This window comes from Trachypithecus francoisi, unplaced genomic scaffold, assembly GCF_009764315.1.
Source record: "Trachypithecus francoisi isolate TF-2019V2 unplaced genomic scaffold, Tfra_2.0 Lachesis_group11, whole genome shotgun sequence".
In the NCBI taxonomy this organism is placed as follows: Eukaryota; Metazoa; Chordata; class Mammalia; order Primates; family Cercopithecidae; genus Trachypithecus; species Trachypithecus francoisi.
The window spans coordinates 77,272,700-77,291,372 of NW_022681456.1; the positions used below are offsets into that span (position 1 = coordinate 77,272,700).

Genomic DNA, 18,673 nt, shown 5'->3' on the forward strand with positions numbered 1-18,673 from the left:
ATATGTAATATTTTGTAAAATGCTTTAAATATTTTTCTACTCCCCCTCATATCTATTTTCTCATAGAGTCTGTCTTGTCTCAGCCTCTCACCATCCTGGCCTCTACCTTTGGGGAACAAGCTGCTCATATATTCACAGTAAAATTTAGATCTGTGGTCTTTGAGGGGCTGCCTTTGTTTTTGTCTCTGGCTGTCTCTTCTTCCTTTCAAGATCTCTACCTTGCCTACCTCTTCCCACTTCCTTCCCTGAACTCACTGTGCCTTGAAGCTGGGGTCTCCCTCCACTTGATTTCCATCTGTAGGCAGCTCACGGCCCGGCTATCATGCTGGCCAGGGAGAACTGATTAACTTCTCTTCCTGCCTGCAGATTAATCTGCTCTCTGAGCACAAGCCACTTGCTTCTGGCACACCCTGCTCTAAGCTGAGATAGGACCTGGGGAATCATCTGTTTTCAGGCGGGTGAGGGGCTAGAGGCTGCCTTGTTTGGGAGAAGGGTGGCTCTGTTCAGAATAGGGGTAACTCAGGTTCTGATCAGCCTTCTCCCACCCCCCAACAGCTCTCCCCATCTTTGACTTCTCAGAATCAGGCCGAGAAGAGCCTATCTAGCCGAGAGGGGGGTGGTGACCTGCGCCTCATCGCCCCTGCTTTCCATCTCATCTCCTGCTCCCAGGGCCCAAATTGTCGTCACTTTCCCGGTGAAGTGGTCATTTTCAGAAGCAATTTCAGGAGAACATGCAGCTGCTGCTCCCTATCTTGCATTTCCCTTCACAGGGCTGAAGGCACTGTCAGCTCCCTGAGCTGTGGGTGGTGGGAGGGGGGAAGGGCTAGGGCCCTCACCCCTGTGCTCACTGTGCCCATCATGTGGATGGACTGGAGTTCGAGGAAGGGAAGGCACTCCCCTCCTCCTTTACTCCTGTGTCTCTTCCTTCCTCCTCCTCTTTCCTGTCTCTGCCTCTTTTCTGGAGCCCGAGTGTGTGTTTTCATCCCCTGAAACCAATAGGGACTCAGTTTCCCCACCTGTGTTTGTTACAGGGTTGGAATTAGCTCCATCACTGCGGGAGAAGCTTGAGTTCTGCTACCAGTCCTCCCCTCCCCAGCCCTGCCTCTTCTCTCCTAGCCCTTTCCCTTCTGCCAGTTTAGCGCTGTCAGAGTCTGGGTTGTTTCACCCTCTGAGGGGCACAAGCCATCCTGGATTCCCCTAACCCATGAGGAGCCATCCTAGCATCTCACAGCTTAAACCAGCTCTAGCTCAGTCCTCCTGGCTTAGTCCATTTCTTCCCCAGGCTCTGAGGGCCTCTTGTTCCTTGCTCTGTGGGGTTTTCTCCAGCTGTCTCCTGGCTGCAGGACATGGCAGGACGTAGAATGCTGTCATCCTTCCACTCTTCATTGGTATCTCCACCCAGTGTCACATATGACCCTAGCCCTGCCCTCCCCTCGCCATTACCTGTCTGGGATTTTGAGAGAGTCCACAAGTTGTGCGTGTGGTGGATATATTCAGGCCATCTCATGTGCACAAGCTAGAGGGTCTGCTTCTACCTCTGGCCCTTAGTGAATTGCTGACTAACCTGTCTCATCACAGCACAACTGTACACACCTTTTCCTGGCCTCATCCCTAACCCATCGTAGCGGCAAAGAGGGGAAGTTGCAGGGGAAGAGCTGCTAAGGACCCTGGACTCCAAGTACCCTGCTCCTCTAGGCCAGGGACATCATCTGAGATATGGCTCAAATAAAGGGTGGGTGTTCAAGAAAAAACACTTGGGCACTCTATAGCTGCAACACCCACTTTACGTGTCATTTCCATATGATTTGTAGGCAAAATGAAGCCCAGGCTGTCCTAGCCCTCCAATACCTCCCTCCCTCATCACTTCTCCAACATAGCCTAGCATTAGCTCTTTTAAGTCTTTGCTAATCCCAGAGATCAAGGGGTGATCAGCTCTCCCTGCCATCCCCTTGTTCCCTGCCCCCCGCCACCATCCTTGGCTCCTGCCATCCTCTTTGAGATGCGGCATCATCAAAGGAATTATTTATGGTGGACCTTTGCTGAAGCCCTGCTTCCCTGGTGCCAGGGCTTGGGAGCAGGGATGGATGGGTTGGTCGGGGAGAGGGTTGGATGCAGAGACCCAGGAAGTTTTTGGTCCTCAGCTCTCGGCTTAACACCTCCTCCTCTTGCACACCCAACTCCCTTCAGCCTGCTTAGCTTGGGCCTCCAGCTCCAGATTGGTGGGGTTAGGAGAGGAGGAGGAGGGAGATGGATGGATCCAATTAGGAACAGCACCTGGGCTCCTCACAGGAGTGAAACAGTCATGCCATTTGCATGTAAACAGCTTCCCACTTCTCTCCTCATCCTACCAAATGCTCCCAACCCTGGGTCCTGGCCCATGTTCTTTGCCCACATAGCCCAGTAATTAGCTGGGTAATGAGAAGCTTTTAATGAGTCCCATTAGCATCTCGTGTAATAAAGAGGCCTTGAGACCCAGCTGCTGTCCTCACTTTGGGATGAACACGGGTCCCTATGTAGCCAGTGACTTCTGTCAGTACAGTCTAAGTTCTCGGGTGGGGTGGGAGACAAACATTTCAGGACCCCAGCAACACTTGAGAGGTTCCATGGTGGATTCATGTTTTTGACTGTGATATAAGAAACTTGGCTCTGGCTTCCTTGTTCATTTTGTAAATAACATTTTTTTTCTTTTAGGAGACAGAGTCTTACTTTGTTGCTCAGGCTGGAGTACAGCAATGCAATTATAGCTCACTACAGCCTCAACCATCTGAGCTCGAGTGATCCTCCTGCCTCAGCCTCTGGGATAGCTGGGACTACAGGCATGCGCCACCATGCCTGGCTAATTTTTAAAAATGTTTTTGTAGAGATGGGGTCTTACTTGCTATGTTGCTCAGACTGGTCTCGAACTTCTGGCTTCAAGCAATTCTCCCACCTCACCCTCCTAAAGTGTTGGTAGTATGTGCATAAGCCACCATGTCCAGCCTTGTAAATGTATTTTTATTGAGCACCTATTATATGTCAAACATTATAAAGTAAGGGATACAGTAGCAAACAAAACAGACAAAAATTCTTGCCATCATGACACTTGTATTCCTGGGTGGGAGTAGTGGTAGAAAGACAATAAGTAAAATACTTAGCATGGTGGATGTAATAAGTTCATGAAGGGAAAAATGGGAGTGAGATAAATGGAGTTTTGTGGTGGTGATAATTTTAAATAGGGTGATTGGGGAAGGGCTTGTTGCGCAGATTGTTTTTGTAGTAAATATGTGATAAAGATACAGTTCTTTCCCAATCTCAAGATGTAGAAGAGCAGAAGGTCCCAAATATTCAAGTCTCTTGGAGAGGGGGCTCCCCATTCCCTCTGGGACAGTTAACTGTTCCCTCACAGGTCAAAGTTTATGCCAGTGCAGTAAAAAAAAGTGGGAGACCTGGGGTGAGACAAACCTGGATTTGAGGCTGTTCTTCACTGATTAGTAGCCATATGTACTAGAGCAAGTGACTGAACCTTCTGGGCCTTTTTCTCATATGGAAAATCAGAATATTTCCTACTTACATGGTCATGGTGATGAAAACCATATGGACTGCTCCACACCAAAGCACCCTGCAAACATTCAAACCCTGTACCCATTACAAACACTGGGTTGACGGATGGCTCTGGCTTTGCTTTTGCATCTCCGCTGTCTCATTCAGCAGCAGCATCTGGCTCTGGCTCTTGGCTCTGATCCTGGCTCTGACTCTCCCCTGGGGCTCTCTCCCTTGGGTGAGAAATAAGCAGATAATCTCCCTCATCTGTGTGGGGTGTGAACAAGAGGCTTGAAAGGTTAGAGAAGAAGATGCCTGAACTGCAGGGAGACAGATTAGAGCGGGGAAAATGTAACTCTGAGGAAAAAGGGAAGCAATTAAGAGATCAAGGCCAGGGGCAGTGGCTCATGCCTGTAATCCCAACACTTTGGGAGGCTGAGGCTGGAGGATCACGAGATCAGGAGTTCGAGACCAGTCTGGCCAACATAGTGAAACCCCATCTCTACTAAAAGTACAAAAAAATTAGCCAGGTATGGTGGTGTGCGCCTGTAATCCCAGCTACTTGGGAGGCTGAAGCAGAAGAATCGCGTGAACCTGGGAGGCGGAGGATGCGGTGAGCCAAGATTGAACCGTTGCAGCACTCCAACCTGGGTGACAGTGTGAGACTCTGTCTCAAAAAAAAAAAAAAAAAAGAGATCAAGGCTGGGGAGGGGACAGGGGCAGCACAGTTATCGAGTTCTGTTCATCCTCTCTGAGATTACATCAGGAGGCATAAAAGAACTCTAGAAGGATGCAGGTAAGTCCAGCTAATTCAGGGGTCAAGAAGGATTGAGGTGAGAGAGGCATGAGAACTGCTGAGGAGTGGAGGGAGGCCGACACTGGAGCTTTCTTTGCCCAACAGCAGGGGAGGGGTGTGACACTCACAAGGACCAATGTGATGGGGCAGCTCCCTCTGGGAGGGGGACAGGAGAGGACTGGAGGGGATGCTCAGCTCACCTTGTAACCCTCGGGGGCCTGAGCCTGGTGGTCCTGGGGAGGGGAGGGGCGCCTGCCTGAAACTGTTTTAGCCCAGGAGTAAAGCCTGAAGGTTAAAAGGCAAGGAGCTGTTGGATGAACAAGGTGGGGAAAGAGGCCCAGGGTCCACATCTACTGAGCCGGACTCAGACATGGGAATTGGTGTTGTGGCCTCCTAAAAGTTTGCTGAAAATCACTGACATGAGACTAATTGATTCATAGGAGAAAAGGTAGATAAATTTGTTTAATATGTATATATGAGCGCCTTTAGAACGAAGACCCAAAGATATAGGGGAAATTGCCATATACATATACTTTTTTTTTTTTTTTTTTTTGAGATGGAGTCTTGCTCTAGTCTCCCAGGCTAGAGTGCAGTGGCACGATCTCTGCTCACTGCAACCTCTCCCTGCTGGGTTCAAGCAATTCTCCTGCCTCATCCTCCTAAGTAGCTGCGACTACAGGCATGTGCTACCATGCTTGGCTAATTTTTTGTATTTTTTAGTAGAGACAGAGTTTCACCATGCTGGCCAGGCTGGTCTCGAACTCCTGACCTTGTGATCCGCCCACATTGGCCTCCCAAAGTGCTGGGATTACATGCGTGAGCCACCGCGCCCAGCCTGAAATTGCCAATTTTTATGTTTATGTTTTACAAAGTATGGACAGCTGTGTAGAAATATGACTGGACAGAAGGGCATGCTGTAATGTTAACAGACTGAGTGGGGAAACCCAGGAAGGCCTGTTGAGATTCCTCCCAGCCTCTCACATTCCTTCCTTCTGGGTATGGGGCAGGACCCTCTCTGGATGGGGGAGACGGGGAGTCTTAGGACCTAAATCAAATAAGGTAGGTCAGATAATTTTTTATGGCCAGTTTTTACATAGAGTAATTTTAGGTTTTATGGCTGGCTTTGGGGAAAAGAGGTTCTGGTTTGTATAGCTGGCCTTGGGGAAGAATGGGACCCAGCGACAGGAGGACAGGAGAGGGTCAGAGAAAAACTTCTGCTTTTGAGGTTGCTACCGAGGCCTTCATTTTAGGGTATTGTCTTCTGAGCCCCAGATTTCCTCGGGGTGAAAATTTTAAAAGAAATGTTATAGTCCAGAAATTGAGTTGGTGAATTGTCTTATAAGCCATGGAACTAGTCTCTTAGTCCTGAGAATAGGCCAGTCTAGTTAAATAGTTATTAGTTGTGTCTCATTTTAGGCAGTGGTGTTGCAGATGGGCTTCCACCAAAGCCAGGCCTCTATATGATATGAGTAATCAGTTATTTAGTAAGAGGCATTTTTGTCTCAAAAAATAAATAAAAATATACGAATAAATGAATGTATGTTTATCAGACTAAGTCTATTCTATCATTAATTCCAAAAGGGAGGAGGGTCTGGTTCCCCATTCCCATCATGGCCTGACCTAGTTTCAGGTTAATTTTAGAATACCCTTGGCTGTGAGGAGTGGTCCATTCAGATGGTTAGGGAGCTTTAGAATTTTACTTTTGGTTTACAAAGTCATGTGAATTTAACAGACATTTGAGTTAAAGTTTTTATTTTTTAACAGAATACTTGAAGTAGAGCTTATAGGTTTATCCTTTTTTTTTTTTTTTTTTTAATGAGACAGGTTCTCCTTCTGTCACCTAGGCCGGAGTGCAGTGGTGCCATCACAGCTCACTGCAGCCTTGACCTCCAGGGCTCAAGCAATCCTTCTACCTGACTGACTAGCTGGGACTACAGGCGCGTGCCACCATACCTGGCTAATTTATGTATTTTTTGTAGGTATGGGGGATTTTGCCATCTTGCCCAGGCTGGTCTTGAACTCCTGGGCTCAAGCAATTTTCCCAACTTGACCTCCCAAAGTGTTGGAATTACAGGCGTGAGGCACTACGCCAGACCAGATTTTTTATTTGTCAGTTTCTAGGTAGTTTTCCCCAACTTCAGACTATCAATTTTGTAATTATCTGTTTTATGTCTTAATTATTAACTAGGCAACTCTAAACTTGTATCTCTAAGACATGAGTTTTAGGTGAAATGAGGTAGAAAATGTATATTTCAAAGGCATAGAATTTAGATCTAAATAAAGATAAAGTTATCTAAATTTTAAGCCATTGTCTTTTCTATTCTAAAAGGTTTTGGAGGTTTGGGTGAGAGAGGGAGATGCCCTTAGAAATGGAGTTTTTGTTGTTGTTGTTTTGTTTTGAGATGGAGTCTCGCTCTGTCGCCCAGGCTGGAGTGCAGTGGCACGATCTCCACTCACTGCAATCTTCGCCTCCCGGGTTCAAGCGATTCTCCTGCCTCAACCTCCTGAATAGTGGGGATTACAGCTGTGCGCCACCACATCTGGCTAATTTTTGTATTTTCAGTAGAGACCAGGTCTCACCATGCTAGCCAGGCTGATCTCGAACTCCCAACCTCAGGTGATCCGCTTGCCTTGGCCTCCCAAAGTGCTGGGATTACAGGCATGAGCCACTACGCCCGGTCTTCTCTGAGTTTTTTAAGGAGTCTGAGTCATTAGAAGTCTTTTCTAGATTTTTTAAAAATGTGGTATTGAAGATGGCAAAGAGGAAGGAGGAATAGGGTGGAGTAAAAGTGAACGGGAGAATAGATTTTAAGAAAGGAAGTGAATAGAGACATTAAGCACATTAAAAAAAAGATTTTAGCCGACTGAACAAAATTTATTTAAATAGGATTTAAAGAGAAAACACAGGAAGGCTTTAAAAATATACACATAGCTTGAATATTAGCTTTTAATTAAGTTGACTTCTAACCATGGAGCTCTTTAACAAAAATTCTTTTGAATTTCTCTCTCTCTCTCCCCCTTTAAAACTTTTTGAAGACACAGGGTTTTGCCCTGTTACCCAGGCTAGTCTCAAGCCCGCGGAACTTCTGGGCTAAAGCGATCTGCCCGCCTCGGCCTCCCAAAGTGGTAGGATTACAGGTGTGAGCCACTGTGCCTTGCCTTAAATCTCTTGTTACCAGGTTTTAGTTGGGACAAATGCTGATATTTTATTTTATTTTATTTTATTTTATTTTTTTGAGGAGGAGTCTTGCTCTGTCACCCCGGCTGGAGTGCAGTGGCCTGATCTCGGCTCACTGCAAGCTTCGCCTCCCGGGTTCCCGCCATTCTCCAGCCTCAGCCTCCCGAGTAGCTGGGACTACAGGCTCCCGCCACCTCGCCCGGCTAGTTTTTTGTATTTTTAGTAGAGATGGGGTTTCACCGTGTTAGCCAGGAGGGTCTCGATCTCCTGACCTCGTGATCCACCCACCTCGGCCTCCCAAAGTGCTGGGATTACAGGCTTGAGCCACCGCGCCCGGCCTTAAATGCTGATATTTTAAAAGTCACACAAATTTTAATCCGAAAAGGACTGATTTCTTTTTTTTTTTATTTTTAAATTTTTATTTATTTTTTTTTTTTGAGACGTAGTCTCACTGTGTCGCTCAGGCTGGAGTGCAATGGCGTGATCTCGGCTCACTGCAAGCTCCGCCTCCCGGGTTCACGCCATTCTCCCGCCTCAGCCTCCGAGTAGCTGGGACTACAGGCGCCCGCCACCACGCCCGGCTAGTTTTTTGTATTTTTAGTAGAGACGGGGTTTCACCATGTTAGCCAGGATGGTCTCGATCTCCTGACCTCGTGATCCACCCGCCTCGGTCTCCCAAAGTGCTGGGATTACAGGCTTGAGCCACCGCTCCCGGCCAGCACTGATTTCTGATTAGGAAGAAAACCCTAAGCCGCGGCGGGAATTTTAATTATTAAACTGTAAAATGGAGCAGCCTCCGTTGTTAATTTTGTATGGAATCCAAAATGGCAGTTTGAGTGTAATTGTTTTAGGTCAGGTTTTCGTGCTTTAATCAAGACAAGTTTTAAGGATAACTATGACACTATTATGTGTCCTTTTAATTTGGTCTTTTTTTTTTTTTTTTTGAGACGGAGTCTCGCTCTGTCGCCCGGGCTGGAGTGCAGTGGCCAGATCTCAGCTCACTGCAAGCTCCGCCTCCCGGGTTCACGCCATTCTCCTGCCTCAGCCTTCGAGTAGCTGGGACTACAGGCGCCCGCCACCTTGCCCGGCTAGTTTTTTGTATTTTTTAGTAGAGACGGGTTTCACAGTGTTAGCCAGTATGGTCTTGATCTCCTGACCTCGTGATCCGTCCACCTCGACCTCCCAAAGTGCTGGGATTACAGGCTTGAGCCACCGCACCCGGCCTAATTTGGTCTTTCTATCAATTCTTTAGAACAAGTGATTTTTTTTTTTTTAATTTAGGAATTTTAGTCTAAAGGATTTATGTTTTGACCATTGACAATTAGATTTTTTAATGGGGTATTTAATTCCAATAGCGACTTAATCCAATGGTTTCTTTATGTCAAAGAAGACAGAAGCCCAGGAGGAATGAGACCTTGTGAGACAGAACTCCTCTAGGAGCTTGGAATGTTTGAAAAAACATGTCTTGGGCTCCCAATCTTTTCATACTGGCTGTGATGTTACCCGAAAAATCACATCCTTTGGATGGTGGAGACCAAGCGGGAATATCCCCATCTAGTCACGTCATGCTCTCAAGGACATGAGACAAGAGGGAAACCTCTCACCCTGTTTTTATTTCAGGGACTGGCAGCAAAGTTTGTCATAACAGAAATCAGTCTAACCAGAACCATGAAACTGACTGGTTTGCAGCACCTGCTCAAACAGTGGGTTGCAGGCCTCTTCTAGCCTAGGGTACCCCCTCCTTATGACAGAACACCAAAAGACAAAGACAAAAACAAAGGAAAATGGCAGCAACAACAACAAAAAAGCTATTTCTGAAAGGAACGGGGTCAAACAATATGAACACTCATACCACAAAGTACTAAAAAATATATCAGACTCACTATACCAAGGTTAGTCACACACAAAACCTGTTCTCTCATTAATCTTACATTTGGAAAGGAAAAGGGAAACAATGATTTTTACTATTCACTCACCCAGAGTCCACAGAGAGAGAGAGGAAAACTGGAAAACTGGGAGTCTGGCAGGAAATTCTTACTCTTCTGCTGGCTTGTCAGGTTCCTGTATTTCCTTCTCTGCGGCTTCCAGAAAAGCACAGTAGCTTTGGTGGTCTTATTTGTGATGCCAAACTGTGGTCTTGGCCCCCTAAAGTTTCAGTGAAAATCACTGACATGAAGCAGATTAATAGGGAAAAAGGCATACACATTTATTTAATATGAATGGGAGCCTTTAGAATGAAGCCTTGCAGCTATAGGGGAAATTGTCTATTTTTATGTTTAGGTTTAACCAAGTATGGACAGCTGTGTAGAAATATGACGGGACAGAAAGGGCATGATCTAATGTTAACAGATTGAGTAGGGAAACCCAGCAAGGCCTGTCTGTTGAGATTCCTCCTGGCCTCTCTCATTCCTTCCTTCTGGGTGTGGGGCAGGACCCTCTCTGGAATTCTGGAATGGCGGTCTTATGACCTAAGTCAAATAACATAGGTCAGATAATTTTTTTTTTTTTTTTGAGACGGAGTCTATCTCTGTCAATAGGCTGGAGTACAGTGGTATGATCTCGGCTCACTACAACCTGTGCCTCCTGGGTTCAAGCCATTCTCTTGCCTCAGCCTCCTGACTAGCTGGGATTACAGGTGTGTGCCACCATGCCCAACTAATTTTTGTATTTTTAGTAGAGATGGGGTTTTACCATGTTGGTCAGGCTGGTCTCAAACTTCTGACCCCAAGTGATCCACCTGCCTCAGCCTCCCAAAGTGCTGGGATTACAGGCGTGAGCCACCACGCCCTCCATGCTTAGCCTATTTTTAGTGGGAGTTTCATCCTCACTGGTGAGTGCTTTCATTGTCCTTAGGTGCCCCAAACCATGTGTTTAAAAATTTAAATGCACAAAGAAATAAGTAGTCATGTATAGTAGTAATAATTTGTTGTGAATAACTGTCATAAGTCACCTCTAAAACTGTATTTTTTATCTAGTTATTATATATGACTAGCTATATGTCTAGTTTTTTAAATAATACAAAGTAATTTATTTTTGGCAGCCTCAAAAACCAAAGAGATTAGGTAATGTAGTGTAGAAGAGAGCAGAGTTTTAGACCTGAGAAGAATCTGCCCACGACTCTTGAAACTCCACAACGAAAGTAGGAGACCCCAAAAAAGGGGTGAGTGTCATCTTTTCTGAGGGTTTTTTTTTTTAGATGGAGTCTTGCTCTGTCACCAGGCTGGAGTGCAGTGATGCAATCTTGGCTCAGCCTCTCGAGTAGCTGGGACTACAGGCATGCGCCACCGTGCCCAGCTAATTTTTGTATTTTTAGTAGAGACAGCATTTCACCATGTTGGCCAGGATAGTCTTGATCTCTTGATCTCGTGATCTGCCCGCCTTGGCCTCCCAAAGTGCTGGGATTACAGGTGTGAGCCACCACTCTCGGCTGGTCAGATAATTTTTTTGGCCAGTTTTTACATAGAGTAATTTTAGGTTTTATGGCTGGCTGTGGGGAAAAGGGGTTCTGGTTTTTATAGCTGGTCTTGGGGGAGAATGTAACTGAGTGACAAGAGGACAGGAGGGGGTCAGATAAAAACTTCTGCTTCTGAGGCTGCTGTTGAGGCCTTCATTTTGGGGTATTGTACAGTGTCAAACCATACACAAACCAGACACAGCAGCCAGCTTGGGTGCTGTTAGGAAATGGGCTTATTGCTGGGTCTGTGGGGTATGTGTGTGTTGTGATGTGTGGCTGCTTCTGCATCCTCCTCCCCCGGAAAGCCCCCCCACCTCCCCTCCAGCCACCCTGGGATTGGTGATTCTCAGCCCCTCCCCTCAGCTCCCCTAGACCCACCCAGAGCCTTTATCAGGGAGCTGGGACTGAGTGACTGCAGCCTTCCTAGATCCCCTCCACTCGGTTTCTCTCTTTGCAGCAGCACCGGCAGCACCAGTGTGTGAGGGGAGCAGGCAGCTCTCCCAGCCAGTTCCCTGATCCTGCCAGACCACCCAGCCCCTGGCACAGAGCTGCTCCACAGGTAGGCGGTCGGGAGAATGCTGGATGGACTGGAGCTGGCACCAGGGGACAGGAGCCAGCATCAGGAGGGAATAAAGCAGATGGCAGCCTCTGATAGGGGAGTAGGGGACTGGGAAGGTGAGCAGAAAGCACGTGTAGGGCCGAGAGCTGGTTAGTGTTTGGAGCCTGTGGCTATAGACTCATTCTTTCATACCAGAAAGTTTTTGCCTAAGTCTTGGGATTATCTAGTACTGGAAAATAGCATCCAGGATCCCTCCTCCAGCTCACTAAGGAAACAGACCAGTCCATGTCCTATAAATCTACCATCTTCCTTGGGAGCTAGAGTCCCCCGGCACCACTATAGCACTGCACATCTCCGGGCGAGATGTCTGATGGGGGAGCAGGGAAACTAAGCCCAAGGGCTGTACCCCCTTCTCAGAAATACTTTCCACCCTCTCTCCAGACCAGGGCTTGGACAGTGGAGTTGGAGGCTGGGGAAGCAGGGTCAAGCCAAGCTGCTGGTAATGAATGTCTCTTGTGCCTTCACCCACGCTGTATCTTCCTCTTCTCTCCCTTACCTGAGTCCTGTCCCTTTGCTCTCCCAGGCACCATGAGGATCATGCTGCTATTCACAGCCATCCTGACCTTCAGCCTAGCTCAGAGCTTTGGGGCTGTCTGTAAGGAGCCACAGGAAGAGATGGTTCCTGGTGGGGGCCACAGCAAGGTAAATCTCCCCAGGCAAAGTACTGGGGACATCACGGGAACCCGGGACTCTGCCTGTCTGGACAGCTGTAGTGAGGAAGCTGGGGTGGGTGGGTTGTCCATCAGAGAGCATTTTTCCTCCCTTTGGATTTCTGTGTTTCTGTGGTCCTCTCATGTTCCCACTGTCTCCAGGTGTGTTTGTGTCTCTGTATCTCTGCGTGTCTTTGACACATTGTACATAAAAGGTGCCCTACAAATATGTTGTTTGGTGGATTGATTGATGTGAGACTTGGTGATTGGATGGTACTGCGAGGGGTGAGCTAGGGTGGTCTAAGGCTCTCTATGGTCTACCTCAGACCCCTTTGCAAGGGACAGATCCCCTCTACTTCCTGGATGGTATGAAACAGTCAGAATTTCTTTCCCAAATGGTCATTTGTGTGCTATTTTGCCTATCAGTTATATGTATTGTTTTATTTTCAAAATGCAAATAAATTCCCTTATCTTTTGCTCATCCACCCCCAGTAACCTCAGGTGCTTCTAAGATCCCAACCCCTTCCTTCTTCTCTTTTCTCCCTTGCCCGCCTCTATCCTTTGCTTAGTCAGGATAGGAAAACAACAACAGCAAAAAAACCAGGTTGAACCTCGATTTCCACAGTTCCTCTACGAAAAAGCATAGGAATTGTCAGGGTAGGGATACAGGGGGAGAATAGGGAGGGAGTCTTTTCAAGGTTTTGAAATGACAGCAATTACATCGGTACAAATGCTTTTAAGATGATTACGGGTGGGACTTATTACAAATTCAATGCATGAAGTTTAACTGCCTCTTCAGCTCAAAGCTGTTTAGCATTTCATTACAGGAGGTGGGCAGCGTATTCAACAATTTGGGAAAAGTGGCTGCCTGAACGCCACATGCTGGGCCAAGGGAGATATCGCCAGGGTAGCCTTGCAGGTGGCAGCGGTTGTGCCATATCCAAAAGGCCAGAACCATTAAAAAAAAAAAAAAAAAGAACGAAACACCCAGACCCAGGGAGTGCCAAGTGCCAAGCTGGACACCGTTTGGAGCCACAAAGTTCCAGCCCAGGATAGTTAGAGTATCTGGGTTCTTCTGAGACAAACTTGTTTCAGGACTTTGGCCAATGAGATGTCCCCTCTGCCCCTCTTGGTCAATGAATGAGAGGGATTGCCATCCTACCCCTCCTCCCTGAGAGTCTGTAAGGATGAGAGAAATTGGGGCAGGAAGAGGATAGTATATAAGTGTACCTAAGCAACTGCGTTGGTATGTGTGGGGGTGCGTTCTGTGTAAATGCACTTCTGTGTGTGCACAACAGCCCAAGGATGCATGGGTTCTGGAAAGAGAGGCACTGCCAAGACTTGAGATTTGAGGTGAAAATCTCCAGCCATGATCATTGTTATTGTTTCTCTGCAGTTGCAATTAACTGGCTGTGTGGTGTGTGCCCACCACCCTGCTGTGCCCAAGTTGCTAAAAAAAAAAAAAAAAAAAATCACAGGGACAATCAAGAGCCCGTGCTGGGCAACAGCTCTAGAACTTGGGGTTCAGTTGTGGAGAGAAGACATGCCTTCTAAGCATGTTGCCTTCGTGGAATTCTAGACCCAGGGCCGAAAAGGGAGAGGGAGAGAAAACTAGAGGCAGAAAGCCATGGAGAATAGAGAAAGAGGCGGTGGAAAACAGGGAGGGAAACATCCGTGGACATCATGCAGAGTAGGGGAATCACAGGGGCAGATGTGCGCCTCTAACCCCACCATGCCTGTGAATCACCTGGGGGGCTGCTTAAAATGCAGATTCTGTCTCAGGAGGTCTGGGGAAGGACCAAAAGTCTGCATTTCTAACAGGCTCTGCGTAGTGCTGGTGTTGCTGTTGGTCCACAGGTCACTCCTGGAGCACCTACTTCTCGTCCAGTGTGAACCAGAGGAAATTCTGAAAGAAATTGGATGTTGGATTCAGGATGGGCTCAGGAAGAGGCTGTTTCTTGTGGGAAAAGGATGAGTGGATCTGGGTGGGAACCTCCTGCCTCAGCCCTCTTTGTTTCTTCCCTAGAGGGATCCGGATCTCTACCAGCTGCTCCAGAGACTCTTCAAAAGCCACTCATCTCTGGAGGGATTGCTCAAAGCCATGAGCCAGGCTAGCACAGGTAGGAGGCAGCCCTAGGAGAGAGGGGAGTGAGGGGCAGGATTCTGAAGATGAGAGGCCAGGGAGATCCTTTCAGATAGGAGGGAGATGGGGGATAGCTTAGTGAATCGGTGAGGGTTGTGATCTGAACCCCCTCTCATCACTGTCCAACTTCACTCCCCATTTAGACATTTGTTCTTGGTTTCACAGATCCTAAGGAATCAACATCTCCCGAAAAACGTGAGTAGCCTCTTCTCCCTCCTCATTTCTTGCCACTTTCCCAGAGCTCTGTGGGGCATTGGGCCCGGGGCCATTTTGTCCAGCCCCTTCTCACCTGGTACAAACAATATGCCAGCTCCCACTGCTCAGCCAACCTTTCCTGAAAGGGAGAGGCCATCCGGAACTAGGAGGAAGCTGGTGTGAGGGGCATAGTGGACTCTCCCTCTGCTGGTTTGTCATTGGAAAACAAGAGGACCTCTTGGTGGCCCTGAAGATTCCAAGTCGGGCACCTGCTAGAGCAGAAAATTCTTGAAATGTGGAGGAAGGAAAGGTGGGCAGAGAGAGTGGGTTTAGGGGAGACACTTGCTAACTGTAAGGAGTCATGCTTTGACAGGAAAAAGGAACAGAGACCAGAAACCCAGTCTCAGAAGTGTTGACCCATGTCTGGGAAGATGTATCACTTTCTCATAATCACTGCTGACAATGTTGGCTCTTTTCTGCAGGTGACATGCATGACTTCTTTGTGGGACTGATGGGCAAGAGGAGTGTCCAGCCAGGTAGGAGTGTGTGGGGGTACGGTGGAAGGGCTTAGGGTACTGGCAGAGTATGATAGAAGTCACATACCCCATATTATTCACCAGAGGGAAAGACAGGACCTTTCTTACGTTCAGTGAGGGTTCCTCGGCCCCTTCTTCCCAATCAGCTTAGATCCACAGGCAAGCCTTCCCTGGGAACAGAGGAGCGGAGACCTTTATAAGGTAGACCTGCTACAGTTGGGAGGAAGGACAGGGAGACTCTGCTTCTCCCCAGTCTCCCAACTCTGTCTTTGAATGCTGCCCTTCATAGCCAGCCCTTTGCTGTTGGATCAGGGTGTAGTTCACATTCAGGAAGATCCCTCTTACTTACACTGTTTGCTTTACCCTAGACTCTCCTACTGATGTGAATCAAGAGAACGTCCCCAGCTTTGGCACCCTCAAGTATCCCCCGAGAGCAGAATGAGGTAAGGATTGTTCATTAGAGAGGGGAGAGGGGACTGGGGAGGGGGCTGTGGGGGTTGCCAGCTGTGCATTTCCTCACATGCTACAGGTATTAAAGCTCATAGATTTGCCCTGAAATACACTGCCAGTGCCCAGCACACTGTCGGTCAAACACAAAGACACTTAGAGGCATGTGTGTGTGTGTGTGTGTGTGTGTGTGTGTGTACACATCCTCCCATCTTTCATCTTCTTCCTCCGGATCATGGACCTCAGCTGACTATTGAGCAGGAGTGAGTGCTGGGAGATGAGGAGAGAGGGGCTTCTCTGATGGGTAACTTCTGTTGTTTGGACTTCATTCTTTTGTGATCTATGCAAAAAGATGGAGAGATTATTATCTGATAATTACAAATACCACAACCAATTCACAGGTAAGCATTTGCCTCCCAGGCAGGCTGAGCCTTTCAGATCACTCAGAATCCTGGGTTACTGGGTCCAGAGGGTAGTCATACACAAGGATGATTCAGGAAGAAATGCAAGGAGCTCTGAAATCTAATGGGAGTAGCAGGAAACCATATCTGAATCTCTCTCTTTAGCGTAATGAATAGGAACATGGCCTCAATGTGAATCCTGGATCTGCCACTCTATCTGTATCTTTTTGGCCAAGTTACATGCCCTCCTGTGCCTCAGTTTCCTCATCTGAAAAATGAAAGTGATAATAGTATCTCGCAGGGTTGTGGTTTTGAGGATTGAGTATAGGTAAAGTGTTCAGAACAGTGCCGGGTGCATAGTGCTGTGTGCCAATTTTATAATAATTGTCCCAGTTTGGGAGGTGTGGGGGATGTCCTAATGTTTCCCCTGACTAGCTCTGTCTGGACCCCAGGCCTGAGTGGGCTGACAGATTCCTCACTTAGTATGCAAGTGTGAGAGTCCCCCAGGGAAGTGTCTAGTCAAAACACGAACCTTCCGCCTTGACACTGTCTTCCCACACACAGCAATAGCAGCTCTGCCAATGGCTTTCTTTTCACTAGCTTCCAAAGAAGTGGGGCGAGGGGAGTGAAAACGAGAGGGAGAGGGATTGGGAAGGCTTTTAATCATGGATAGCCTCCTGCCTTTCTCCCTGTGTCCCTGTTACCCATACTCATTGGTCTCAAGGTGGCACGCCCAGGACCCAAGGAGCTGGCCCTTGATGATGCTGCCTGTGCATGAATTCCTGGGACAAGAGACTGGGTCTGGCCCCCCATTTAGTGTTGGGTGAGAGGGCACAAAGAGCTATAATAACTGTAACTCGCTGATTACATGGTAGTTACTGTATCATTTTGCTCTCATTAGATGGTTATTTCAGTCCTGCCAATGGCCAGATAATTATACAAGCAGCTATATCTGGATGACATACTCTCCTCCAGCGTTATGCACTGGCCATAAAGATAATTACAGTGCAATTTTGCTATAGCATTTTATACAAATGGCAAAAACAAGTGTATTGTGGAAATCTAATTTTAATGCTTGTTTGTGCATCCAGGCTCTTTCAGAGGGACCCATAATTGCAGCCTTCATAATCTTACCACTGAGGGAGCATTCCCAATCTGTTAGGTGTCAGGCAGAATAGGACATAAGGTTTCTGGGAGCCGGCATTTAAAGATTACATGAGATGGATCAACAAAGATCATTGTGTCATCTGATTTCATTCATGTGAAACTGTTGAAAAAGGAAGTAATCCCTGGGCCTGTCCTTTCTCTAGGAGGTTTCTGGGAAGAGGAGGAACTGGATAAGGCAGGGGAAGCATTCCTAGTGGGGCACCTTGAACAGGGCTGTGTGTATGTCTGGCTCATGGGGGTGCTAGGATGGCGTGAACTTAGTTCCTACTTCTTTGGTCCGCATGGGCCCCACTGGCCATGCACACAGGTGTGTAGAGTAATGTAAATATGGCAGCCGGGAAGGTGCAAGTACCTGCTGCTAGGAGAGTTCCATCCTCAGTCCCAAAGCCTGGAGGGCAGGCTGAGGGTCAAGACTCTTGTTCTTTCCTCTCGCACAAACGCCCCTCCCCTTCTCTCCTGCTGCCCCAGCAGGTTTTAGTGGGAGTTTTTTTTTCACAGGACATAAGATGTGATTTCAGTGTTTTTTGTTTGTTTGTTTTTTTGTCCTCAGCACTCCACTTCCGGACTCCTGGACTGCATTAGGAAGACCTGTTTCCTTGTCCCAATCCCCAGGTGCATACACTCCTGTTACCCTTTCTCTTCCCTGTTCTTGTAACATTCTTGTGCTTTGACTCCTTCTCCATCTTTTCTACCTGACCCTGGTGTGGAAACTGCATAGCGAATATCCCCAATCCCAATGAGCATTGACTATAGAATCCCCTATAGTTCCTGTAGTGTCCTACATTAAAAATATAATGTCTCTCTCTACTCCTCAACAATAAAGGATTTTTTCATATGGATGATGTGATGTGTGTGTTTACTCATTTGGTTAGTGGATTTTTCTGTTCCTTGACTCTTCCAGCTACATGGTAAATACACACATACTTATGATACACACACTTCATATTTAAATGTAAATAACTTTACATATCTTTTTGTATATATCTATTTCGTGAACAGTGCCTTACACAGTGCTTTGCATGATGAGTATCAGATTTATTTAGTGAGTAAAATAAACACACGAATTTGGAAGATGGTTTCTAACACATAAAGATTTTCACAGACCAGTTTTAGATAAAAAAACAGGCTGGACCTGGTGGCTCATGCCTGTAATCCCAGCACTTTGGGAGGCCGAGGCGGGTGGATCACGAGGCCAGGAGGTCGAGACCAGCCTGCCCAACATGGTGAAATCCCATCTCTACTAAAAATACAAAAATTAGCCGGGCGTGGTGGCGCATGCCTGTAATTCCAGCTACTTGGGAGGCTGAGGCAGGAGAATCGCTTGAACCCAGGAGGCGGAGGTTGCAGTGAGCCGAGATCACGCCACTGCACTCCAGCCTGGGCAACAAGAGCAGAAAACTCCGTCTTAAACAAACAAACAAACAAACAAACAAAAAACAAGAAAGGAAAAAGAAAAAGAAAAAATATATTCAGAATGACTTGTATTACTAGGATAGGCCTGGGAGACATCCATTCCTGAATCTGACCCTACTTAATTAGAGAAGGAGGTGGGGACCAAGGCTGTGCAG

The 18,673-nt window shown here is 47.3% G+C and overlaps 2 protein-coding genes across 2 annotated transcripts in view; both read left to right on the forward strand.

Moving 5' to 3' along the window:
- Positions 1 to 10,538: 10,538 nt before the first annotated feature.
- TAC3 (tachykinin precursor 3) lies at positions 10,539 to 17,942 on the forward strand. The gene is made up of 8 exons (XM_033221610.1): positions 10,539 to 10,653; positions 11,405 to 11,506; positions 12,090 to 12,208; positions 14,243 to 14,336; positions 14,525 to 14,554; positions 15,037 to 15,090; positions 15,459 to 15,533; positions 17,656 to 17,942. Exons 3-7 carry the CDS (start codon positions 12,095 to 12,097, stop codon positions 15,530 to 15,532), a joined length of 366 nt encoding a protein of 121 aa, XP_033077501.1. The 5' UTR covers positions 10,539 to 10,653; positions 11,405 to 11,506; positions 12,090 to 12,094; the 3' UTR covers position 15,533; positions 17,656 to 17,942.
- The window catches only part of LOC117090858 (retinol dehydrogenase 16-like), a 45,021-nt gene continuing 43,780 nt past the window's right edge, over positions 17,433 to 18,673 (forward strand). The window contains exon 1 of the mRNA XM_033223481.1: positions 17,433 to 17,453. Within this exon, the coding sequence (XP_033079372.1) occupies positions 17,433 to 17,453 (21 nt within the window). The remainder of the gene's footprint in view (positions 17,454 to 18,673) is intronic.

Excerpts from the sequence above, each read along its gene's own strand:
- TAC3 (XM_033221610.1), top strand. The coding sequence starts at position 12,095 with ATGAGGATCATGCTGCTATTCACAGCCATCCTGACCTTCAGCCTAGCT. Across the intron at positions 12,209-14,242 it reads CTGGTGGGGGCCACAGCAAG|AGGGATCCGGATCTCTACCA; the intron begins GTAAATCTCCCC and ends TTTCTTCCCTAG. Across the intron at positions 15,091-15,458 it reads CAAGAGGAGTGTCCAGCCAG|ACTCTCCTACTGATGTGAAT; the intron begins GTAGGAGTGTGT and ends GCTTTACCCTAG.